Below are 25648 nucleotides of genomic sequence, written 5' to 3' on the forward strand. Positions count from 1 at the left end.
CCTGCAGGGCTGTTGTGGGGCAGAGGGAAAGGCATGCACAGTATGGAGGAGGAGCCAGAAGGCAATGCCATCAAAGCCACGCATGAGGGTTGCCCCCTGTCCGCCCCATATCGGGGGGGGGCTTCTTCCTGCTCCCTCCTGGCCCCTCCCACGCTTCAGAAAATCAAAGTAGGCCGTGCAAAGCAGGGCGCACGATGCAAGCTGCCTCCCGCATCGTTTCGGAGCAGGCAGAATTTGGCTTCTCGGCACAAGATCTGAAAGAGCGGCATCCAGGCGGCTCCCCACAAAAAGGCCATTTTATTTTATCCTTTGAAAGGCGGCTTTCTTTATTTTATTTCCACTTTTTAAAGAGCACACCCAAGACCAATGGCCTATGCCGGTTTCCCTGATCCCAGCGCACATTTTTACCAAGCACCATTTGAAAAAGGGCATTTTTACCTGCTGCCGCATTAGCAAAAGTCGAATACAAGATGTACAGAAGCAGTGTTAATCGTGACGGTGGGGATGACGGGAGCGGGGGCCCCGTGGCAGCGGGCCCCGGAGGGAGCAGGCAACCGCTGCCGCTTGGCCACGGGCCCGGCCCTGCCACGTGGGGGCTTGCTCAGCTCCACCGCTGCTCCTGCGGCTGCCTGCCTCCCCCGCCAGAGGACGACTCGGGGCCACGTGCGGCTTCCTCCCCAGGGCGGCTGCCCAGGGGCTCATTTCTTGATGGAAGCCAGGTAGGCGAACCAGAGGAGGGCCACGAGGTTGCCAAAGAGGACCTGGAACTGGGGACAGAAGAAGAGGGCGACAGACATCATGCTGGATGCAGCAATGGCCAGGGAAGAGGGAAGCGGCGCTTCTTGGCTTGTTTCAGAAAGGTGCGGGTTGAGGGCGATCCTTCCCCAGCCTGGAGCCGCCCAGAAACATTGGGCTGCAACTCTCCTCATCTGCCCCGATGGGAGCTGACATCCCAGATGGCTGGAGGACACCAGCGGGGAGAAGCTGGAGCTGAGAGGCGAGCTCTTCGCAGGCCCCCTCAGGGCGGCCCCTGGCAAAGGAGGAGCGGGTGGGCAGCCCCCAGCCGAGCGCTTCCAGGCCAGCTCAGGCGAACACACAAAGGACGGCTGGTCAACTGTCATGAGCCGCACTGGCTAAATGAATCCTCCAGGTATAGGTGCAGGGTACCCACCATTCCATCCTGCTTCCACAGCAATCAGCAACTTTCTAATTTTTCAGCTGCATGAAAATGTGCGTTCCTGGAGATATTTTCCCCCCACACACAAAATCAGAGAATCAAAAAGAGAATTGTAGAAAGAATTCTATATATCTGTCTGGGGAGTATAAATCAGGTCAGTTCAATATTTAGACCAAGCAGAACCCCAAAGCATCCCCAGTCTTAATAACTGAATGATCGCAGAGAACAAAACTATTCTACAGCGAGGGAGAATCTGCTTGCACAACCTCACTGCGGCTAGCTTTGGCCAAGCTGCAAACTTCATTTACTTGTTATAATATATTTGTTTTCTTATGTAAGCGCCAGTGAGGTATAGTGGTTAAGAGCATGGGACTGGGACTCAGGGGATCTGGGTTCTAGTCCCGACTCAGCCATGGAGCCAACTGGGTGACTCTGGGTCAATCATAGACTCTCAGCCCTGCCTACCTCACAGGGTTGCTGTTATGGGGAGAAGACTGAGTGCAGGAGGAAAGGTCTGAGTTCTTTGTAAGAAAAAGGGCAGGACGTAAATCTCAGAAATATATAAATAAGGGATGTTTTGTGGCTGAAGGAGGACTAGAACCCAGGTGTCCAGAGTCCCAGACCTGTACTCTAACCACTATACAAACTGGCCTCATCTTCAAAAATAGGCCACATTCCCAGAGTAGGGCCCCCCCAGATGCACTGCACTACAACTTACGCCCTTGGCCACAGTGGCTGGGAAAGATGGGACTTGCAGTCACACATGCTGCCATTGAAATAGGTAATAAATGAAAAATAAATACATAAGGAAAAAGGACAAAAGAAAGAAACAGGAATTGCAGCATCACACGTGTGCCGAGCACCAGCTCAAGGAAGGCTGGACTGCGACTACCTCCACATACCCCAAGCTGTGCAGACACTGCTTAGAAAATGTGCGCGAGCACCGGACGCCCACAAGGACGGGGGAAGTGCCACAGAGGCCCCCTGCCAAGGGGAGCTGCTCCGAGAAGGGGCCAGCCAGCTGCTCACCTGCATCGGGACATAATACAGGTTGATGAACTGGACTGGCGTCCACATTTTCCAGTTCATTTTGAGGGCTGCCCAGTAGCCAGACTTCATCCTCTTGACAAATGCAGAAGCGCCCTTTCCCTGAAAGACACACGGCAATAACCAAGAACAGCACAACCGTTGCGTCGCATCACACTCTCCACGCACCTGGGCCACTGGGGGGGGGGGCGGTGTCCCTTCCCGGGAGGCCTCTGCAAACCGGGCACCGCAACCTACGATCTGGAAGCAGAGCGGAGCTTGGTGGGCACAGAGCTCAGCATGGGGCACGGGAGGGATTGGGGCACACTGCCCAAATGAGCCACAGGCCTCGGTGGGTTGGGGGGGCATTCCAGAGCCTCCCCAGGTGAGCACAGTCTACAGGGAGGGTCACAGAGGAAGAGGGGGCAGCCTCACCGGCATCCCATTCCAAAACCAAACACTGACTGCATTTGCATCCGCCGCTTTCCCTCCAAGGAGCTCAAGGCACCTTCTGTGCTTCTCCTCCTCTACATTTTACCCTCAGCAACCCTCTGAGGTAGGCCAGGCTCAGGATTAGTGACAAGCCCAAAACTACCCAGGGAACTTCAGGGCCAAGTGGAGACTAGAGCCTGGCTCTCCCCAGTACGAGCCCAATGCTTTAACCACTGTGCCACACAGCCTCTCCAAAGAATAGGACTGTGTTGAACTGAGGACAGAATCATCTATCTAGAAATGGATATACAATTGGTGTAATGAGGTCAAAAAATGAACAACGGAAAGCCCGCACGGTGCTGCCCTTTGCCGCAACTGCCCTTCCCGAACAGGTGGCTACCTGGCCTCCATTTTAAAACCCCGCTGAAGGACGGCCCATCACACTCCAAGGACGCCTGTTCCACTTCCAGTGGGTCGTGCAAGCAGGAAGGCCCTCCTAACATTCAGCCTGTTTCCCATGCTTGATCATCTGAACCCACAGAGTTTGGGTCCCGTTCCCTGGAGCAGAATTCCGCAAGCAGCACGGCTGCAGCGAGTCAAACACTGCAGGGGTGCAAGTCGCAATCCAGCGCAGCACGAGGGCACCAGCTTGCCAAAGCCTGCTCTGGAGCAAGAGCAGCCCATCTGACCCTTGGCAACAGCCACTCAGAGATTTGGAAACGGTTCTTGTCCCCTGCTGAACATCCCTTCCGAGCTGACATGTACCCAACGCCTTTGACTTCTCTCCCGAAGGACTGTCTCTAGGCTTCCCAACGGTCCTGCCCATCTCCGGGGACACGGCCCAGGTTTTCTCAAACTTGCCACAGCCAGAATTGGGTCTAGCAACACAGGAATGGACTGCGCAAGGCAGGCTGAGCAGCCCCGTTAACCTCTTGCCTTTTCCTGTCAATGACGCACCCCAAAGTGCCCCGAGCCCCTTGCCACCACATCCCTCCTGTGGCTGCAAGCCCCTGCCAGACGCGGAGCCCCCCTACCTCCAACAAGTTCATGACGAAGAAGAAGAGTGCGAGGAAGGCTGGAGCAACGACGAGGCGGTCGAGAAGAAGGCGCCTGACGACCGCAAAAGGCACGTCCGACGGGATCAGCTGTTCCAGGTACAGGTAAAAGTAGTGACTGAGTGGCCCCGTGAACAGGAACCTGGCAACAGAGGGAGGACAGAACATTCGGGTCAAGAGCCTCTTCTACAGAACCAGGTCCAAAATCAAGAAAGCGAGCCTCAAGCCGCATTGCCCTGGCTACAGAGAACATCCCTCCAACATCGGCTGCTGGCCGAGCCGCACCGTGTCGCTTCCACACCATGTGAGGTCCTGGCTCCCCTCCAGCCGGCACTGGTGAGCCCCGTCTTGAGCATCGTGTCTGCTTCTGAGCTCCACAGTGAAGGAAGATGCCGACAAGCCAGGCAGGAGGGGCGGCCCCGGCAGGCGGTGGGGCCGCAGGAGACAATCCGGAGGCACAACAGACAGAAGGTAGAAAGGGCGCGTATCTCAGGGAAGCCTGCACGAGAGGAGACCTCCACCGGGAGGCGGAGGCTTAGCGATAAGAAAACGAATGATGGAGGCTGGAAAATACAGGTATGTTGTTCCTTAGTCAGGCAGGCAGGCAGGCAGGCAAGGAAGTGCTAGAGATCTGGAACCAAGGAAGGAGGGCGACATTCGCACACAGGCCTGGTTCAGACAAGACAATGGCCCCTTGTGAGTTCATTAAGTGCCTGATCCTGACTAGTCTTGAAAGCTAAGCAGGGTCAGGCCTGGTTAGCATCTGGAAAGGAGGCCCGAGTCCTGCATTGAGCAGGGGGCTGACCCGATGGCCTCCTAGGCCCCTTCCAACTGTCTGATTCTACGAACCCTCAAGTGCTTGCCATTACAGGTTGCCACAGTGTGTTGCGTCATCCAAACTGTGAGGGTTATTCAAGGGTTGAACAACCTTTGCACAACCCTAAAACACACTGTGGGCTGTTTAAACCTTCAGTAACCCTCTCTGGCCAAGTTCAGACACACAATGAGCTGCAAAGGCCCCAGTTAGTGGCTGCATATTTATCCTGCTGAATGGCGCATGCCAAGCACAATTAACCTGTCATGGGCTGCCACCTCACCTGAACTGGACCAGAAATTCTCATTCCCCAGCCCAATGGTAGCGGTTACACACGAAACAAGGCGTGCCCTCCTTCCCAGAAGGCAACGCGAGCGAGCGTGCCTGCTGCAGGCCGTTCGCAGGCCGATTTCGACACACGCTCCACAGGCCGCTTGGGCCCACCTTCAAAGAGCAGCTCCATCTCAAGCCGCCCCACACGGAGTCACATCTGTGGGCTACCTAGTCCAGCGCAGTCAGTACGGACTGGCAGTAGCAGCTGTGCCAGCTGTGCCAGGCTCACAGGCGAGATTCAAGCCCAGCTGGAGATGTCGGGCATCAAGCCTCGGGACTTCAGCATGCACAGCCCTGCCGTGGCGCCACCTTAAGGCCTGTCCCTCCAGGTTCTCTTCCCAGCCCTACACGTACCCATAGATGGCAAACCTCAGGGGCCCCCGCAGATCCAAGCCTCCCTTCTTCTGTCTCTTCTCGATGATCTGAGCAACAAGACTCCCAAGAGCTGACAGCAGGGAACTGCAGGAGGAGAAGAGGCAGCATCAGACTCCAGAGCCTTGATACAAGAAGAATGCGATGATACAAGAAGAGCTACTCCAGGAAAAATTGCAGCCCCAAGCCGAGGGACCGGGCCAGCCGGCATCACAGCAGGAGCACAGCATCTCCCACCTGTGGAGGATTATGTTACCTGCCCGTTGAAAACCGACATGTCAGGAAGGAGTCCTCCTTGAGATGCTGTTTCTGTATGCAGGAAATTTGCTTTACTTGTATGCGACCTGCAATTCCGATTTGCAATCCCCCACCCACTGACAGGAAACAGTCCTGAAATATCCCTGATAGACCTCCCTGTGTTGCTAGACCTTCCTAAATGCACCTCTTGCTCAGAACCTCAGGAAAAAATTGCATATAAAGTGGTGGGTTAGAGATCACGAGCCTGTAGTTCCAACTTTGACCTTGATTTAAGAGCAGAAGAACAGAGCAAAGATTCATCTGGTGCAGCACCAGCATCCAGCCTGCCAGATCGGCTGGAGACGCCTACAAGCCCCACTTCTTCCCAGTCTCTGGTATTTCAAAAACGTGCTGCCTGCTTAGTCCTAATGGGCCAGTGCAACCTGTGAGTTGCAACCCGCAACCAAGACTATCACTCCAGCCTCCGGCATAACACCTGCCCAGCCAGGGGGACACGTTTCTAAGCTCTGCCGCTTCAGAGAACATCACTGCCTCACTCAATGTGCCAACAATGCATCACCCTGCCAGACTAGAAAGATGCACAAATGGCCATGGAACATGCTGCCTGGGGGTGATGGGAGTTGTGTTACAAACCGTCTGGAAAGCACCGGGCTGAAGAAGGCTGGACTTGACACTAGAGACTCGTGGTACAACAGCTTTGCTTCTGCATTGGTCAAGCTACACGGGGGCCTATGCCCAGTTCTGGGTGCCACATTTTAAGAACACTTGTCCTGAGAAGAGTGACCAGGATGGTGAGGGGTTTGGAAAACAAGCCATATGAGGAATGGTGGCAGAAATTTGTGCTCTTGGCCTAGAGGTTAAAAGGTGCAGTTTTAACCTTGTGAGAGCAGTTTTCAAACATCTGAAATGCTGCCATGCAGAAGATTCCTGTTGGAATAGTTAGCTACATACAAGTATAAAAATAAATAAATAGATAGGTAAGATGGGACAGCCTTGTTCTTTGACGCTTTGGAGTGCGGCGCTAGGGTAAGCAGGTGGAAGAAATCTCCTAAGAGCAAAAATGGCCAGGATGGGAATAAGTTGCATTGGGAGGGGGTGGGTTCTCTGTTGCGGGAGGCATTTAACCAGAGGCTAGATGGTCAGTTGGCAAAGATGCTGCAGCCACACTGCAGTGCCCAGTTGCACAGAGCAGAGGGTCAGCCCAGATGACCTCCAAAGACCCTTCCCACTCCAGGATTCTACTAACTCAGCCAAAAGCCTTTAGCAGCCTTTGCCAACTGCCCGTGGCCTACTGCAGCCTTCAGAAACACAGCGATCTTCAGATGCTTCAGACTACAACTCCCAGTATCCCTGCCACTGACCATCCTGGTGAGAGCTGATGGGAGCTGAAGGCCAATACTTCCGGCAGGAACAAGGCTGAGGAAGGCTGACCTCCTAACGAAGGGGGTCACTGCACTTCTGGGGCAGCTCCAACCTAGTCCATCCGTCTCCAAAGGAGACTTGGAAGCTTTCAACAGAGACATCCTTTTAAAACCTCTGTATGTGAAATTGTTTGTTCTGCTCCAGTTCGTATCTAATTTATCCAGATACCAGATCTGTGGAGAAACATTTCCCTTCCCAGATTTCTAGAACTGACTGATGACTGTGAATGATCCAGGTAAAAATAAGGACTAACCAGCCAGTGAACTCAACTTCCCCTCATCAGATGCATCAAGCATTATCCTTGAGGGGCACAACTATATCACAGGATCCTGTACTGTAATGGATACAGTCCAATCTGATGCAAGAAAACTGCAACGCTTTTATTTTTATGTGTTTTTATTTTGTTTTGATTATCAAAATTCACAATAAAAAGCAATGAATATAAACGAGTATATTTGGGGCAACAGCAGAGTATAAACCGTAAGATCAAATGTTACGGGATGATGGGACTTGTCCAAACAATTTGGGAGGCATCACGTCTGGCTGACACATACGCAAGGGAACCACAGCAATAACTGAGGGCAAGGCAAACCCTCCAGCATCCAGATCAGCATATTCGGCAGACTAAATCCACTCCTCAGTGCTGGCTGGGAAGGATAGGAAAGGCTGTCAGGCTGGGGAAGGCTACTGCAGACAGGCATCTGGAAGGAAGTCTCACTCCGGTGAGGGCTTGTTTCTCCGTGAACGGGCTTAAGGAGAGGCTGCAAGGATGCAGTGCTAAATTGCGCTGTAGCAGATCAAGTGGCTGAACCGGCTGAGCAGACTCTGCTAAATTTCACTTCTGCTGGAATCTTAAGTGGAACTTGCCAGACACTTCAGTTATACACGATCCACCGGGGCCGTTTCCAAGTTAAGTTGTTTGGGGCCAGGAGGTCCCTTTCACACGCATTCCGCCACCTCCGGTGCACGCAAGCCCCAGTAAAGGTGCGATCCTATGCATGCCCCAGGGAATATAGGGAGCTGGGCGCCTCCACCGTCTCGACTTGCACACTAAGCTCTTTATTTTTAAAAAGAAACTATTGGGGACGCACCTCCTGCCCTAACTCAGAATTCAGCGGGAGCTGCTTTCGGGAAGCAACTGTGCCTAGCAGGGATCGGGCCCTCCAAGGAGGAATCCAGCAAAGTGCACGGAAGTGGCTGGATGTTTCCTCGGGGGTAAGGCACACTGAGTTCGGCGGATCTCGCTCTCCTCAGCCTAAGCGGCGCAGGGTTGAGGCCCCGCTTCTGAGCACGTGCACGTGCCTGCTCGCCGCCCTCGCGCCCGGGGCTGGGCTGCGGGGTCGAGGCCTTACTCGCGATTAGATCGCGCTCTGGCTCGCAGCCTCCCCGACTCGGGCTCGTCCCCGAACACGCACCTGGACACGGATTTCGTGAGCACCGGGTAGAGGCGGAGCAGGAGCAAGTAGCGCGCGAGCAGCCTCTGGGGCAGCGGCCCCGATTCGGGCTTGGAGAGCACCGGAGACATCGCGCGGGGAGAGGAGCGGCGCGGCGGCCGCTCCGGGAGGGACAAGAGGGCAAAGGGCCTCCGCGCGCACGCGCACGGGCAGCGGGCGCCTCCCGGCACCAGGCGGCCCCACCCTCCCGGCGCTGCCCATCCATCGGCCAATCAGAGCAAGGGGAGGAGCCGCACGGGAGGGGGCGGGCGCTTTTTCCCATTGGTTGCGAGAGGGAGCGTGCTGGGCGGAGGGTTTGCGAAGTCGGTCGAGTGTCGCTGGCACAAGGAAGAAAGGTGAAGGGGCGGAAGTGGGCGTGTCAATCACTTTGAGGGGCGCGGAGAAACAGACCCCGGGGAAGGTAGAGCCGCCTTTGAGGCGGGGAACCCTTTTCCATGGTTAAGCGAAAGGGGCGGTTCCAGGAGCGGAAACGTGATTGGCGGTGGATCGTGGGGCGGTGCATGGATGACAGGCAGCCGCGCGCGTTCGGAGGGATCTCGCGAGGCTTGGCGCGTTGCGCGCGAAACTGTGAAGAGGCTCGGGCGACCGCGGAGCTTTGCCGGGATGGCGCAGAGGAAGGGAAGGGGCGGCGGCGGATATAACAGCTGGAGGCGCCGATGGGCAACCGACACCCCTGCGGCAGATGGCGAGGGAGAGGCCCCGCGGTAAGGAAGGGCGCTTTTTATTTCCAAATCCAGGCCCCTAAGCATGTGCAGAGTGCGTTCTCGCCGCTGGCGGAACGAGCTGGGGCAGTGATGGAGGTTTAAGTGCAGTGGTCCTTGGAGCATGCGCAGACTGTATTTTCAACAGCACCCTCGCGACGGAATGGAGCGTACGCAGAATAAGTTTCTCTTGACACTTGAATAGCGTTGGCAGGGATTTATTTCTCTTTAAAATCATAGGAGGAGCTCTCTGAGCATGTGCAGAGTGCAATTCCAGTATAAATTCGAGCAAGGTTCAGTTTTCCTAGAAACACTGTTAAGGCAAAAGTTTAGATGCAGAAAAGTCCACTACTCCCAGTATGCCTAGCCAGCAAAGTTGTAACCATTGATTTGTCAGAACTCTGGCCTGGGCAAACTGAGAGTTACAGAACTTCCTTTCTGTTTAAATTGGTATAGGGTCCTTATTTACTAACCTGTGAGATACTCTATGTGTATGTGCAGCATATGTTTTCTTGGCAACACTTTGGGATTCACCCAGCTTTTGTCATGAACGGATGCCTTTGCGGATGAGCAGAAAGCATTTCTATCTCTTCCAGGAGCTGCTGTCAATGCATATTATTCAGCATATATATTGAATGGCAAATACAGGGTATCCATGAATCTGTGTCCCTCCCTCGCCAATGAAAGTGATGGAGCAGTGATCAGACTTCTTTTAAAAAATATTCTGTGGACCTCCGAACATATGAAGCGTAAATGTCTTGCATCCTTAAAATGAGCTATTGCTTTGATCTTGCATTATACTGTTGCATTGCTTCATTAGCTTTTATTTGGCAACAGTTGGTAAGGTACCAAAATCTGGGGTCTTCAGTCTTTTTAATTAACAAAGCCTGTGAATGTGCGGGGTATTTCTGCATCCAGTTAGTTTTCTGTTAATAAGCTCTTGTCATTTGCATAAATTCCAAAGCTATTTGCAAACGAGCACAGTGCAATAAATAAAGCGTTTTCTAAAGGCAGCTCTTCGCTCAAGGAAAATCAAAGCAAAAAGGTAAGTTTTCTATAAATGCATAAACTAGGTTGGTGTTGATTCCTGGCATACCACAGAGGGGAAATAATTCCACAGGGTGGGCACTGCCATGGAGAAGGCCTGTCTTAATGTCACCACCAAATGGAAATCCACAGCACCAAATAAGGAGATGAAAAGGAAAGGTGTGATATTTAAGCACTGTGCTTTCTATTAATTAAATGGATATAGACAATTCGGATGCTATTCTCCTGGAGGCATGGTGTTGGATCCAGATCTAGTCATACTTGGAATAGATCCATTGCAGTTGATGGGGAGCCATGAGTAACCTCTCCCAATTTCAGTGGGTCTCTTCTAAGTATGACCAAACCTGGGTCCATCCAGTGGGAAATTTATGCCAACTAGAGCAGTCTTCCCCAATCTTGTGCCTTCCAGACATGTTTGGACTGCAACAGCCAGAATTCCCAGTCAATGGCCCTGCTGGTTGAGAATTCTAGGAGCTGCAGTTGTAATGCCTCTGAAGGCCCTATGCTGGAAAAGGCTGAACGAGAGCGTAGAGGAGGCATTGTTCATTCATTAATCTCTGGCTCCAAGAGGTGAATGAGGATTTTAAGCATTGCCCACTGTTCTGAAATGCTGCATATTGAGATCGTGCTATATAAAATGAATCAAATAATGAATAATAACAGTCATAGATTTTTTTTGCAATTGGATTTGAAAGTTGTGAGAAGCTGTATTTTGCAGCCTGTGTCTCATTTTGCAGCTTCGCTGCAGAGTCAGGGCCTACATGTGTCCCTCGCTACAGACATTCTGCTAGCTTTTGTCACGAAGGTGCTTCCCCTGCAGTCTCCCGAGTGCTTGCTTCTGCTGTTTTTACAACTTGGCAGGTGGAATGCTGCAGCTTCTTGCCTTCTCTTGCCACAGGGATGACAGCTCCTCGACCTCTGCTCTTAAGCGCTTGGAGCGCAGCCAGTGGACAGACAAGATTGATGCACAGTTTGGATTTGAGAGGATGAAGGAACCTGCAGAAAGGACAGGGTGGTTGATCAACATGCATCCAGTGGGTACCCCCCGTTTCTCCCTCAGTGTCTGGAGCTCATGTTTTGCTGAGCACGCTTGAATGTATTTCTCCTCGCGCTTACCGTGGGAACGGGGACTTTCTCTAATCTGACAGACTGCTGGGGAGCCGATGCCCAGCAGGCATTCTAGGATAGTTTACTCAGAAAGTTTAATATGGAGGATGAATAAGATGTCTCTTCTGTGCTCTTCTGTGCTCTTCTGTGCTCTTCAGATGTCTGGGTGAAGGCAGAAAATTATTTTTGCTCTTAATCTCCTGCAGTTTTTCTGCCCATCTCCCTCCCCCTGAGGCTCCAGTTGTAAAACCATGGCAGGCTTACACATATGCCTGTCATGATAATATATGCTGTGAAACAAATTGCTTTTGTTTGATATTAGTTGGGAGGTCATTATCCATTGTCTGGACACGCTGTTTCAGTGCTGCAACAGCTGGGTTCATTGCCTGTTTTGAAGCAGTTGTGCCACTCATGACATTAAGAATCTGTTTGCTTTTATCTCCATCATAAGAGATACGGAATAGGAGGTCGTGGTGTTGGCATTGTTTATTTCATTGCTTGCTCTCGATGGCCTTTTCTGTTTTAGACAGAGATTTTGGATGAGAATAAACGCTTGGTCAGTGCAGTGGATTATTATTTCATTCAGGAGGATGGAAGTAGGTTTAAGGTGAGTACCTATGCAAGGAGAGGGGCCTATAGGGTGTGAAACTTACCAATACGGGCAACTTGAAGAACATTCTGAACATTTCAGGAGGTAATTGGATGGATAAGTAAAAGACTGCTGGCATTTCATTGGCTGTTTGAATTAATCAGCCTTTTCCCCTCCCGCATTATGTGACTGGTGATTTTCGGACTGTCTTTTCGCACTCACTTCCATAATGTAAAGCCAGGGGTCCTTGTCATAGAGCTGAACTGAACTGGGGTTCAAGGAGCACATAAAACTGAAGCAGAAATATCTTCCTCCTTTAAACTAGTAACTAGTAAACTGTTCTAGCAGAACAATTGCCCTTTGGAAGAAAACCATACATGCTAAAGTATCAGTTTTCCTGTGCAGGGCCAGCCTCACAGCAAATTACGGTGAAAAGCCAGGCTTGTAAAAGAGCAGTGCAGCCCTGTTGCCTGTACAGAGCTTCCTTGCAGTGTATCTGCGGAGCGATGCTCTGTGCTGGGCACTCAGTTCAGGGGAGGCCTGGCCAGAGCCAAGCCCCTCTGCAGAGCAGGCCCACGCAGGGAGAGTTCTTTTATCATGGGAGGCTCGAAAAGCACCGCTCTCCCATGCTGGTCTCTCGTACAACTTGAGACGGAAGGAATCACAAATGCAGTGGGGTTGTCCTTTGATTCTCCGTTCATCTCTTACAGCCCTGCCCCATTTTCCAGGAACTCAGAGTGGGTGCCTGGAAAGGAGGTGCCTCCAGGTGCTAGCAGTGCTGTGTGCCAGCTTCACCTGCAGCTTGCTGTCCTAGCTAGGACTCAAGAGTGGTGGGCAAAGCTACCTGGTGGTGCCTGGAAGAGCAGATCAGCTGCCTTTCCGCCCCCTTTCCCTTTGGGCAGGGAGGAGGAGTGACCATGCTCAAGATTTCCATGGTCCGAAGGTTTCCCATCACTGCCTTATAGTCTTACGAACAAGGATACTTTCTAAGACACCAGTATAATTGATGTGCTCTAACCTCTTTGCCTCTAAATGACACTGTGCCTGCAGAATTCTGTTCTCTGCCACCATTTTCTTGTTCCATGGAAACGAATTCGCAGACAGAACGCAGAAGTGTTTTCTTGCCTCCCTCGTGGATGCGTTCCTGTTTTGACAGGGCGCAGAGAAGCGCATGCTGTTGCTAAGCATGTGGAAGGAAGGGGGCTCTGCTCTTGTGAGGCAGAGTCATGCAGGATTCACTCTCTGCTCTTTCCTAGGTGGCGCTGCCATATAAGCCCTACTTCTACATTGCAACTCAAAAGGTTAGTATGAAACCCTCTCGAATCCCCCAGTTGAATAGACTCAACTCTGACTGCAGCATCCTGGGAGCTGTAGGATTTTTTCCTGCCTAAGGGCACACAGCACTATGCCTTTAGGCTTCAGTCCTGTACTCACTTACCTGGACCTAAGCCCTACTGAATTCAGTTGATCTTACTTCTGTGTAGAAATGGTTAGGTCTGCACTGTTTAGAAGTTTTAGCTAAGACATGGAGCAGGCTGAAAGCCTTTGACTTGATGGCTGCTCGGCCTGGTATGTGGTCTAGTGCTGTAACTTTCTTGTGAACCCTGAGAAATTCTTGGAAAAGTGTAAGGACTTCATTGAGGAGATCAGCAATGGCAGGCAATCTTCCCTGTATGACAGCTTGCCCATGATTACCGTCCTTCAACTCTAGCAGAGCATTTTTTCTTAGCCCCCTCATGTATGGTCATCCTTTTAGGGTTGTGATCAAGAAGTGTCGTCCTTCCTTGCCAAGAAGTTCCAAGGCAAAATAGCAAAACTGGACACTGTACCCAAAGAGGATCTGGACCTGGTGAGGAATTCAGTGCGATTGCTGCGGTGTTTAGGTACTGTTACCCTGCATCCTTAGGAAAGCCGTGGCGGAGGAGCGATGGCCTGGAGAGGCAGTTGTCTGCGGGCTGCTGCTTGCTCATATCTCTGTGTACAGCAGCATGAGAATTGCTGCATGCAGATCCTTTCTATTTCGCATCTTGGCTAATGGGGAGGGTCTATCGGTCAGAGATAGGAGAGCCCCTCCTTTGCATGCAGAAGGGCCCGAATTTGGTTCCTATAAATCTAGCTGAAAGGGTCTTGTATGGCAGGTGTGGAGAAAGAAGTCCTGCCAGAGACACGGGACACGGGGTGGCGGAAGCAGCCGCTGGTTAGACTAAATGGCACTGCCTTGATGGAGCAGTGACCTGGGTCAATTTAGGAAGCACAGACAGGGTGGATATTTATTTATTAGATTTATATCCTGCCTTTTTTCTGTCAAAGAACTCGGAAACAGCTCACATTATTCTCCTACTGCTGCTCTCAGTCTAATCCCCACAACAACCGAGAGTTAGGTTGCACTGAGAGTCTATGACTAGTCCAGAGTCACTCCGGTGATTGTGCTTTGTCTTGTTATGCCATTTTCTTTCCACTGGCTGTACAAGACAGCTTCGTACTCCCTGCTCTCTCCTGCCTCACCTCGGGCGTGTGCGTAATGTGACTTGTCTTACCTATTTCTCTTACTAGCTTCTGGACATCAGTTGCTGTTGTGTCACCTCAGTCTCACTTCTTCCGCACATGCCCAGTGCATCTCTGAGGCGTGCCATCTTTACTTAATGCACCCTGGTTTTTTGTAGCCAAATCATCTGGTTGGCCTGAAAAGGAACTACATCAAACTGTCCTTCAACACTGTGGATGACCTTTTAAAAGTTCGCAAGGAGATCACACCTGCTGTAAAGAAGAATAGGGAACGGGATCAAGCTGTGGACACTTACACCACCATGCTGGCTAGGTAGCGTATCCCAAGCTCTGGATCTGCTTCCCAGCAGAATTGCCTTGGAACTGAGTTAAGGTAACATGCAAGAAGGGGCTTTGCTAGTTGCCCTTAAAAGACCAGTCGTAGCTCTGTTCTTTCTCATTAGAAATGAGCTGTGCTTGATTGGTCTTATGGGGGATTACTGTGCTCTTTTCCTATTCTGTGGTTTGTGTTTCTCTTTTCATTCTAATCAGTCGGTTGATACATTGATAAAACTTGCTTTCTTCTATTACCTATCGCGTAGGTGAATTATAGAATCATACAGTTGGAAGAGACCTAGAAGGCCGTCAGGTCCAGCCCCCTGCTCAGTGCAGGAAGCAGCTCTCATCCAGATTCTAACCTTGTCTGACCCTGCTTAGCTTCCGAAATGAGGCAGGGTCAGGCACTTCAGGCTATACAGAAGCATTTGTGCTGCCTGATCTGTTCTGTTGTGCACATATAATTATCCGTGCTTCTACTTATCTCACTTGGGAAGGAGACTCTTGACTCCTCCCATGCTCCTTTACAAGCTAGAAGCACAGAGGCATCTTCTTTTGGAAGGGGTCACCCCTCAGTTGCTTTTTCCTGCTCTTTTTCTTTGGAGCAGAAAGAGCCATGGCCACTGCACCCACCTTTTGCTTTCTCCATGTTCTGAGGGCTGAGTCACTGCAGTGGCATTGGAAGAAGCCACTTGCATGGGGCCTCTTCCCGTGCTGCCCCAGAATCATTTGGCTGTAGGAACCACGTGGTCTCTTCCACATCGGCAGCAAGTCATACGCACAACCCATAAGTTTCAGTATCTAAACACTGCTGGGAGGTGACCTTCAGATAGGTACCATGCTGTTGGCGCATGGTAACATGGTTCTGGCGCCCCATACGTGGTTCTGGTGTCCAGGCGTTACCAAAACAGTGTGGGAAGAAGCCACAGGAAGGTGGACTAGTGCTTTAATTGGCTCTGCGGCCCACGTGCAAACGGAGCTTGCTCTTGGCCTTGCAGTGCTCTTGCCGGGAGCAGCCTGAGCCATAAGCAGGAGGAGGCCTCCAGAAAGACTGCAGACCAGATGGACAACATAGTGGACATGCGGGAGTGTGACGTGCCCTACCATATCCGCCTGTCCATCGACCTGAAGATCCACGTGGTAAGTGGGGAAGGGGGCCCTTCCTTGATGCCCAGGGACAGGCCCCAGGCAGGCTGTAGTGCAGTGTGGCAGCGTGGCAATGCTGAATTTCAGCATGCACCAGCTCCTCCCCCCACGTTCCTTAACTTTACTGTATAAACATGCACAGGTTCTTTGGAAGTGACATGGACGGAACGCTTTTCTTGGAAAGCACATGTCGGCCCCTCCGTTTTGGACTCGCCTTAAAGGAAAGAATTGCTAGGATTAGATGGAAGAGTTCTTGCTTTCTTTCTGCCGCCTAATCGGGCCACAGTGCCTTTCCCAGGATCCCTTCTGCGGTTCAGAGTGAATGAGCCCCTATTTCTGACCTGTCCCTGTTATAAGCTTTGCTTGCAAAAAGCACGGAAACTTGTTCTTTAGAGTTGTGGAACCTGGGAAAGAAAAGTTGCATCATTTGAAGGCTGATCACACAGTTAGCTGCAGGATGGAACCAATGATGTTTTACAGCCCAGAGCATCATTTCTCCCCGAATCTGCTCTCCCTGGAAGCCCCTCTCTGCACCCGCAAGGCCTCCCATCTCTCAGTTACAGGATCTTTCACTCTGCTCTTGCTCTGTAGCAGCCTCGCTGTGGACACCATCTTGGCCTGTGCTTCCTTTGCGTTGACTTGTGTTCATTAAAGAGCAGTCGCGATGCAGGACGCAGGAGCAATAGCGTTACTGGGGGTGGGGGTGAGAGAGTGGGGGCAAGCTCCGTCTCAGAGTAACTGTGGATTCCCCTCTAACTGTGACAGGCTCATTGGTACAATGTTCGCCACCGGGGTAGCAGCTTCCCACCAGAAATCACACGTCGAGATGATTTGGTAGAACGGCCAGTGAGTATTTCTGTGGGGAGAGCCCCTATGCCGGTATCTCTGAGGCTTCATCACTGAACGGCTCGTTCACTGTGGCGCCCAGCAGAGAGCAAAGGCTCTTACAGCATCCTCCAGGCTGCGGCCCGCATTTGCCTGCACTGTTTCATGCAACACTCCTAGCAAAGGCTAATTCATGAGCGTGGAGCTTCATGCTTGTAAGCCAAATCACACCCTCCTGGGGACTCAGGCCGGCCCTCTGGGCTTCCTCAGAGAGCCATGCCCACCCCTCCCACCCCACTTCCAAGTTTCCTGGCTTCAGTTCAGTTCTATTACTCGTGTGAAAGGCTAAAATGCTTTCTCCTGGGCCTGATTGCCACCAAGAAGAGCTTCAAGGCAAAACCCACTGGAATCGTCGTTGCTTTGGTCCTCAGCCCTTTGGCGTTCAGCCCCACCTATTTCTGGGATGGAGCCCACAAAAGCCCCTCCACAGTGAAATTTGGCCTTTGGACTGAAAGAGGCTCAGCACCCCAGGCCAGATGGCATGTGGGGGATACGGAGAGTGTGGGTGAGGAGGTGTCGTGCCTGTATTTCTGAATTCAGAAGTGTGCTTCCTTCTAGGATCCTGTTGTTCTGGCCTTTGACATCGAGACAACGAAACTCCCTTTGAAATTTCCTGATCCAGAAACAGACCAGATCATGATGATCTCCTACATGATTGATGGCCAGGTGACTGGCACGGTTCCCTCTCCTGTAATGAGGCTGCAGAACAAGCCAGAAAGATGCTGCTATGCATGGCAGAGTGAAGCTGGAGAAAAGGAGACTAGAGAGACTTTACTAGAATCCTCAGTGTATAAAACTGAAATCTCCTTTATTAGATCTCACGACTATTGGTTGATAAGATGACCTCTGTTTACTGTTCTTCAGTCAAGTAAATTTCCTTTTCACTTTTTTCTGCCTAGGGTTACTTGATCACAAACCGGGAGATTGTTTCAGAAGATATTGAAGATTTTGAGTTTACACCCAAACCAGAATATGAGGGCCCCTTCTGTGTCTTTAATGAACCAGATGAGGTAAGTAGGCTTCCTGACGAGAGTTAACGGGTACTTGCTTGCTTGTTAGTCACGAAGTCATGTCTGACCCATCGCAACCCCATGGACAACTTTCCTCCAGGCCTTCCTGTCCTCCACTATCCCCCGGAGTCCACTCAAGCTCACACCGACTGCTTCAGTGGCTCCATCCAGCCACCTCATCCTCTGCCGTCCCCTTCTTCTTTTTCCATCTATTGTTCCCAGCATTAGGCTCCTCTCCAGGGAATCCTTCCTCCTCATTAGATGGCCAAAGTATTTGAGTTTCATCTTCAGTATCTGGCCTTCTGAAGAGCAGTCGGGGTTGATCTCCTCTAGGACTGACTGTTTGATATAGTTGCAAATCCTGTTTCTCCGTTTGCTTAAACAACAAGTCAATGAAATAAGGGAATTAAATTATAAGCAGAATTGTGGTTCCACATTGTGGGCTCCATTTGTTAACCTTTGAGGGAGTGTTCTGAATGTATGTAGTTTTGCTGTGCAGTGTAAAATTCATCATCCTGGGCAGAAGTAACCTTCCTGAGAGTGGTTTAAAAAAGAAAAGAAACAAGCTTCTTGCCCGTAGGACTAAGTGGGACTTTAGAAAAGCAAGTCGAATCTCAAATGTTTTTGGGCTGGGCTTTCCATTTGTGTGACTGGGGGAGGGATTCCATATATCCTGCACTTCCCTGCCACCAATCCCATGAAACCTTTGCTAATCCCTAGGATCCTAGCCAAAGCATTCTCCAAAACTAAGGTTATCTATTTCAAGAAAGTCATCCAAAACACTCCGATAAAGGCACCTTTTCTTAGCAGAGTGCAGAATGCGAGAGGTTCGTTCTTAAGTTGGTGTAGAGTGCCTGAGTGCTTCCTTGGCAGGGATGTTTCCGGTCACTGGAGACATTGATGCAAAGACGTCAGTCATGGACGATAATGATCCACAAACGCATGTTTTCTTCCTCATCTTAAACTCAGGCGCATCTTATTCAGCGGTGGTTTGAGCATGTTCAGGAAACCATGCCAGCTATCATGGTGACTTACAACGGAGACTTCTTTGACTGGTGAGAATTCAGCCGACTTGGGTCTTTCTGCCCCTTGAGCCCTGAAGCCTCTCCCTCCCCGAATCCTGCAGATTTCATTACGACTAAAGCCACTCTTGCACAAAAACACAGACATACGTTCAGGCAGCGTTCTGCATATTCCACCATTCTGAATGTCTCAATGTCTCTATTGTTGTAAGCCGCCCCGAGGCTTCGGCGAATGGGGCGGCATAAAAATGTTTAAATAAATAAATAAATAAATAAATAAATAAATAAATAAAATAAGTGCCTCTCTCAAGACCAAGAGCTGGGAGCAGCAGTGGTGGGACAGACTGTCCTGGGGGCAGGCGGGGGGCTGGCTAGGAGCACTGCTCATGGCAGCCTTTCAGGCTACGTGCTTGTTAAACGTCTGGCCAACCTTTCCGCCAAAGATAGTGCCAAGGTAGCCAATGGTTGCAAAGCAGAAGTACGAGTAGAACATGAATCGTGTTTCAGGCCCCGCTTGCCTGGCTTATCGTGGGGATCCTAGTGGGCAGCACTGCCCAACTGGGTGCCCTCCAGATGTGTCGGGCTCCACGTCCCATCCCCAGTGGCCATGCTGGCTGGGCATCATGTGGGTTGTGGTCCAGCTCATCTGGAGGGCACCTGGTTTGGCGAGACTGTCATGCAAAACTAGCGCAAACGTGGAGACTGTCTGTGGCTTGTCCTGAGCGCGCTCTCTGTCCCTAGGCCCTTTGTGGAAGCCAGAGCGGCAGCTCACGGAATGAATATGCAGCAGGAGATCGGGTTCCAAAAGGACAACCAGGGTGAATACAAAGCTTCCCAGTGCATCCACATGGATTGCCTCAGGTACGCCTTTTGTCTATTTCCCCCAGTACCCATTTCCTACGGAGGTTCCTCGTTCGTCTAATCCCTCTAACCACCTCCTTTCGCATCCATGGCGGCATTCTCCTCCGCCTCCCCACCTTACTGACTAGAGGTATCGTCAAGGCTTGCGCCTCCAAAACCTCCCTTTTGAGTGCCATCCACCCCTCCTCAACTCCCTTGCCTTCCAGTAACCCATCCCAGGAGACTTTCCCCAGTCTGGCCTTCAGTCGGCCAAAGTTGGCCCTCTTGAAGTCCCAGCTTCTAGTGCTTGACCTGCTGCCCGTCCGCAGTCCCCTGATCTCAAAGCAAAGGATGGAGTGATCACTCGCATCCAGAGCTCCCCTAATCTGTACTTCATCTATCAGCTTCTCCCTATTGGTCAAGACCAAGTCAAGGATGTTCCCCCCCCTCGTCGCCTCTCGGACCCTCTGTGTGAAAAATGCTCCCTCAATAGCTTCTAGGAAGCGACATGACCTGGCTGTTACCGCCGAGTGAGTCTCCCAAGTAATATCCAGGAGATTGAAATCTCCCATAATTACTGTGTCTCTCCCCTGAGATATCCTTAGACTCTGGCCTGTCAGGACATCATCCAGGGTCTCAAGTTGACCTGGAGGGCGATAACATACCCCCACTGTCAGGTCTCTTTCCCTGTCAAAACCCCTAAGTTCCACCCAGACTGCCTCTACCGAATCCCCATCTGTGCTGCATTCTATCGCACTGCATCCTATCCCTTCCCTGACATAAAAAGCCATGCCCCCACCTCTCTTTCCCTTCCTGTCCTTTCTAAAAGGGTGATACCCTTCTGTGTTCACATTCCAGACTTGCCTTTCATCCCACCAAGTTTCTGTGATTCCCACCAGGTCATACCCTCCTATTCCCAGGAGAGCTTCAAGCTCTTCCTGCTTATTACCCATGCTCCTAGCACTGGTGTACCTGCACCTCAACTCCTTCCCACCACTTCCTTTCCTTGGAGTTCCCAGCCTCCTCCTTCCTCCCATCCTCCCTAATACCTGGCCCCTCTCTGAAGGAGTCCTGTCAGTTCCTGCAGTATCTCTAAAACCCTGCTCCCGGAGCCCTGATCCTCCCCCCACACTTGTCCAGTGCAGACACGTTCCTGGGGGGCCTGAACCCACCCCCCCGGCTCAGTTTAAAGTCTTCCAGACGAAGCTCGCTAGAGCATCTCCAAAGGACCTTTTCCCCATCCTCGTGAGGTGTAACCCGTCCCTTGCCAGAAGTCCATTGGCAAGAAAACGAGTGCCGTGGTCGAGGAACCCGAAGCGTTCCTTCTGGCACCACACCCTAAGCCAGTCGTTCACCTCGGAGGCCCTCCTGGCCCAAATCCCTGGACAGGTAAGATTGGCGAGAAGGCCACGTGGGCCTTCAGCTCCCTGAGTTTCTTCCCCAAGGCCTCAAAGTCCCTGGTGGTCCCAACCACACCCTGCCTGGCCACGTCGTTTGTGCCCACATGGATCACCAGGAGCAGCTGGTGACCCCCGGAGCGAACAAGACGCTCCACTCTGTCCTTCACATGCCGGATGCGTGCGCCCGGCAGGCAGCAGACCTCCCTTGTCTCCAGGTTGTGGCGGCACACCGCCGGCTCAGTGCCCCTCAGCAGGGAGTCCCCAACAACAATCACCCGCCGCCGTACCTTCCCAGTGCTGGTGGGCGGCCATGCCCTGGCCCTCGCCTCTCCCGCAGTGGCCCCCTTGCCGCCTGGCGTCTCAGGCTGGGGGTCCTGCTGGTCCCCCGAGGCCTCATCAGCCCCAGCCTCCCCAAGTGGAGAGAACCTGTTTCCCAGCTGCAGATTGGTGCCAGGAGGAGGAGGAGGCCGTGGTGGCCTCCTCCTCCTGTGGGTGACATACCTCCATGTCTCTGGGGCTGCTGCTCCCGTGGCCTCTCCCTCAACCCTCTGTCCAGAGGATGCTGCTCCGGGGGGGCCTGGACAGCTCTCTCGGCCCTCAGCCCCTCACCTCCCCCTCTAGCAGGGTCACCATCTTGCACCGAGGGCAAGTGTAGCCCTGCCTCTCCTGGGGGAGAAGGGCGAACATGTTGCAGCTCTCGCAGCGGACAGCAACCCCCGTGACTCCCGCCAAGGCCGTCTCCTGGCCCGCCATCGGGATCCCTTCCGAGACCTTACCTTGGTCCCCTGCCTTGTTTGTCCTGCAGTTCCTCTCTCTCGACCATTTCTCCCAGATGAAAACCCACTCGCACACACACACACAAGGATAAAATAAAATTTAAATTGGAGGAAAAGCAAAGCACAGCACAAACAAAACAAACAAACAATCAAACCCCTGTGTCTCAGGGAAGGGAGTCTCTGGACAGCCCGGGCCGCAGCCGAGGGACGCAGACAAGGGATGACGCCCTGCCCCCTGCTCCCTCCTGGCCCCTCCCACCCCTCTGGCCCCGCCCCCTTCCTCTCCGCTGCTCCTGGCCCTCTGCTCCCCTGCCCAGCTCCTGCCTTGCCTTCGCCTGTCCCCTGGCCACTCAGCCCTCTCCCCCGTCCTGTGCCTCTGCTGCTCTGCCAAGAGGCCAGAGCCAAAAGTCTTCTGGGTCTCCAAGCCAGCAGGCAGAAGGCTGGTGTAGGATATCCTACGGGAGGAGTGCTTTCCCCAGGGAGGCTCACCTGCTGCCAAGTCTGAGGTCCTTTGGTGCCAGGCAAAGAGCCTTTCCCTGGCCAGGCCTCTTAATGCTGTGCTGTGGGGTGGCTTTCATCCTGGCTGAGACTCCTGGCTGTTTTAAGTGAGTGCATTATTCTGTCTCTTGCTGTTTCTGGATATTAATTTTTCAAGACCTTGACCCAACCATATTTTGTTCAAATATCAAGGGTTCCTCAAGGGGAAAATCAGAGAAAGCGGGCAAGCTTTGCAGAAAGGGCACCTGGCCCACCCACTGCCCATCTTGCCCTATAATGTGCAGCTGCAGGTAGGCGAATTTAAGGGCACTCTTTCATGTTGCGCCAGGCAGCCATGAAGGCCTAGCCCTGCTCACCGTGGACTGAGCACACACCCCAGAATTGCCTGCCGCACACAGCGGGCCTCAGGCAGTTCTCTGGCAGGCAAGAGGTTGTGGGGAGAGGCAGGCAAATATTCCGTGGTCACAGGAAGCGTGAAAAGCCATCGCACAGCTCATCGCTCTGACTCCTTATTTTCCTCGGCTCTTTTCTGCCGGATGGTATCTTCTTCGTTCCCATGTGGAATCTGCTGCCCCCTCTAATTCCGTAACCAGCCGCTCCTGGTGCTGTGTTTCTGTTGGTAGGTGGGTCAAGAGAGACAGTTACCTCCCAGTGGGGAGCCACAACTTGAAAGCAGCAGCTAAGGCGAAACTCGGCTATGACCCTGTGGAGCTAGACCCTGAAGAGATGTGCCGGATGGCTACTGAGGAGCCTCAGGTAACTTCAGGCCCTGCCGACAATTCTGCAAGGCGTTGAGTCTGTGCTGAGCGTGGGTGCATGGCAGATTTCCCCCAGTTAGTGCCGTGGGGAAGGAGCACGGTGCCGGAAGCATTTTTCCCGATGCTGTGCAATTGGAAGCCCGGGCAGGAGCGAGTCTTGAATGTCCCAGGGGCTTGGACAACATGCCGGCAGCGCTTTGCTATGATTGCATCTCAAACTTGGGAACGGGATCTCAATGTGTTCCAAAAGAATTTAAAACAGTTGAGCTGCAACTTAAAATCACTTGCAAGTTAGTTTCTCTCTGTATCTAAAAGGTTAGGGCAATTTCTGGTAAAGGTTTAGACTTGAGGAAGGGTGGTGGGTGTGGTGGTGTGGTCAGGGAGCGGTCTCAGTCGCTGCCCCTTTGCCGCTCTGCCTCTCTTGCTTCCGGACTGCCGCTGATTTGCCATTTGTTCCAGGCGCAGGGTCTGGGTCTGCTCAGTCCATTAGCCTCCATCTTCCAATACCAGGAACTGTTCCTTCAGGAGGATTTCTCTTTAATCTACATTTCAGTGCAGAGCTGCTAGAACCTTTAAGCTCAGAGGTGGGCAACTGGTGGCCCTCCAGATGTTGTGGCCTACAGCTCCCATCAGCCCTAGCCACCATTCTTCAATGGTGAAGAATCACTGGCATTGTATGCCAAGCTCCTGGAAAGCTGTACGTTGCCCACACCTGCCCTAGCTGATTAAACTAGGTGGCCAAGCTGCCGTGGGCAGGCAAGGGGTTGTGGTACCTCTGGACAAGAGTCTGTGGGCCTGGCTGTGGCGAGGTCGCGTCTACACTCATCTGCTTCTCCAGGGTTGGCAGGGCAGATCCAGATCCAGGCGCATCGCCATACCTTACTTTGGTCTGACTTGTGGCGTATATGCCACAAAACCAGGCCACTGTTGGATTCATCCTTTTTATTTGAGTGCTGTTAACTTAGCCTTCAGCTCAGAAAATCCTTTCCAAACCATCCTCCTCCTGGAGCACAGTCTCCGCCACTGCTACTGTCCTGGCAGGGGAGCAGACGGCCACGGACCCACCCAGGCCTTCTGTTCGCACTGCTGCTAGTTAACCAGATGGCTTAGCTGGCGTTTGTGCATGTGACGCACGGACCATTTTGTCGGGTGGGAAGGAATCGTTAACTAGAATATCCGCTCCCCGATACTCAGGACCCACCAGGCGGGCCCTTGGCGGGTTAAGCCACCTCCACCCTGTTTCTTCCTCTGCAGACCCTGGCCACCTACTCAGTGTCTGATGCTGTTGCCACCTACTACATGTACATGAAGTATGTGCACCCTTTCATCTTCGCCCTGTGTACCATCATCCCAATGGAACCAGATGAGGTGCGCATGGCAGAGCTTCGGCTCTGCTGTGGCGAGGCGCGGGTGACCTGCACACAAAGAGCACCGGAGAGGCGCACCCTGGCCGAACTGGCTGGCCCTCGCTGATCTCCCCGCAGCGCTCTCTGTCAGCCGGATGGCAGTGTGTGGGCAGATCCCTCGCTGCCCTCCCCCCGGCCACTGCTGCGGCTCGGGGCCTGGCAGCCGGCTGGGCTCTCTGCCAAGAGATCATCTCTGCAGTTGTCACAGGGCTGTTTGCAGAGCAGTTCAGGAAGTGCCCCGCCACTGGGGCGAGATGGGAGGAAGTGGGGAGGAGCGCGGATTGGCCTGGTGGCACGAAAGGCCAGCACATGGTTTGTTTAACCAGGGCTTGTTGCCCTGGCCAGAGTTGGCCTGGCAGAAAGTCATCCTGCTGCCTTGGAGAGCCACGGCCAAGGGAGGCTGTGCGGATGCAGGTGGCCTGACTCCCAAGGACGTGTGATCACGTCCAAGGCTCCTGTGGATCAGGAGACGCCTGTGGGGTGCAGAGGTCCTGCAGCCTGTGCTTCCCTTCCTGTAGGTGCTCCGAAAGGGCTCGGGGACTCTGTGTGAGGCGCTGCTCATGGTCCAGGCCTACCATGCCAACATCATCTTCCCCAACAAGCAAGAGCAAGAGTTCAACAAACTGACGGAGGATGGGCACGTTCTCGACTCAGAGACGTATGTGGGGGGCCACGTGGAGGCGCTGGAGTCCGGGGTCTTCCGGAGTGACATCCCTTGCCGCTTTAAGATGGTAGGATCTCCAAGGGACCGCTCCCGTCCTCTCTGCCCGGCCCCTGACGTGGGCCTCCCTCATTGCTCCAGTGTGGGGATTCGTTAACAGATGTATGTGTGGCCGCCTGAGCAGGGTGTTAGGACTGGCCCTTCGTGGCTCGGGACCCAGCTATTTTCCCCAGCACCGGCTAACGTGGGATTTGAGATCAGTGCAGGGAGTTTGGCCTGCGGTATCCTTGAAGAACATGGCCGTGGAGTAGCCACATGTAGCGGGGCCTGCTTAGTGGTGACACCTCACCTGCGGCATTGCTTTCTGGTAGAATTTCGACTGTCACTTAGGTGCCACTTAAAGGCATTTTTATTTCTCCGAGCTTCAGAACTGCGGAAGCTTCTGCTTCCCCAGTGCGCATATTCATGGCTTTACTGCAGTGTGTTGTATTTCTGAGTTCAGAACTGTGACCTCAGGGATGTCTTGCTCTTACACGGTATGTTACTATCCTGGGCTTTTTGTGAGGAAAGGCAGAATATAAATAATCTCAAAGTGTGAGCCGTCCCGAGGCTATATAGCAAGGGGACGGCATACAAAAA

At 52.6% G+C, this 25648-nt stretch overlaps 2 protein-coding genes across 2 annotated transcripts in view; one reads left to right on the plus strand and one right to left on the minus strand.

Moving 5' to 3' along the window:
- Window positions 1–278: 278 nt before the first annotated feature.
- On the minus strand, window positions 279–8470 carry PXMP2 (peroxisomal membrane protein 2). Its single transcript, XM_044444357.1, has 5 exons — window positions 8305–8470; window positions 5192–5296; window positions 3670–3832; window positions 2207–2326; window positions 279–767 (listed from the first exon to the last, which is right to left on the minus strand). The coding sequence occupies exons 1-5, from the start codon at window positions 8412–8414 to the stop codon at window positions 699–701; spliced, it is 567 nt and encodes a 188-aa protein (XP_044300292.1). The 5' UTR covers window positions 8415–8470; the 3' UTR covers window positions 279–698.
- A 173-nt stretch (window positions 8471–8643) lies between these two features.
- The window catches only part of POLE (DNA polymerase epsilon, catalytic subunit), a 61671-nt gene continuing 44666 nt past the window's right edge, over window positions 8644–25648 (plus strand). Inside the window, exons 1-15 of the mRNA XM_044444308.1 lie at window positions 8644–9047; window positions 10990–11125; window positions 11725–11805; window positions 13044–13088; window positions 13544–13636; window positions 14451–14605; window positions 15606–15747; window positions 16519–16599; window positions 17197–17304; window positions 17538–17648; window positions 18618–18703; window positions 19412–19531; window positions 22808–22940; window positions 24197–24310; window positions 24867–25079. Of these exons, the coding sequence (XP_044300243.1) occupies window positions 8848–9047; window positions 10990–11125; window positions 11725–11805; window positions 13044–13088; window positions 13544–13636; window positions 14451–14605; window positions 15606–15747; window positions 16519–16599; window positions 17197–17304; window positions 17538–17648; window positions 18618–18703; window positions 19412–19531; window positions 22808–22940; window positions 24197–24310; window positions 24867–25079 (1818 nt within the window). The 5' untranslated portion in view covers window positions 8644–8847. The remainder of the gene's footprint in view (window positions 9048–10989; window positions 11126–11724; window positions 11806–13043; window positions 13089–13543; window positions 13637–14450; window positions 14606–15605; window positions 15748–16518; window positions 16600–17196; window positions 17305–17537; window positions 17649–18617; window positions 18704–19411; window positions 19532–22807; window positions 22941–24196; window positions 24311–24866; window positions 25080–25648) is intronic.

This window comes from Varanus komodoensis, unplaced genomic scaffold (assembly GCF_004798865.1).
Source record: "Varanus komodoensis strain SLA01 unplaced genomic scaffold, ASM479886v1 scaffold44_3, whole genome shotgun sequence".
NCBI classification, from domain to species: Eukaryota; Metazoa; Chordata; class Lepidosauria; order Squamata; family Varanidae; genus Varanus; species Varanus komodoensis.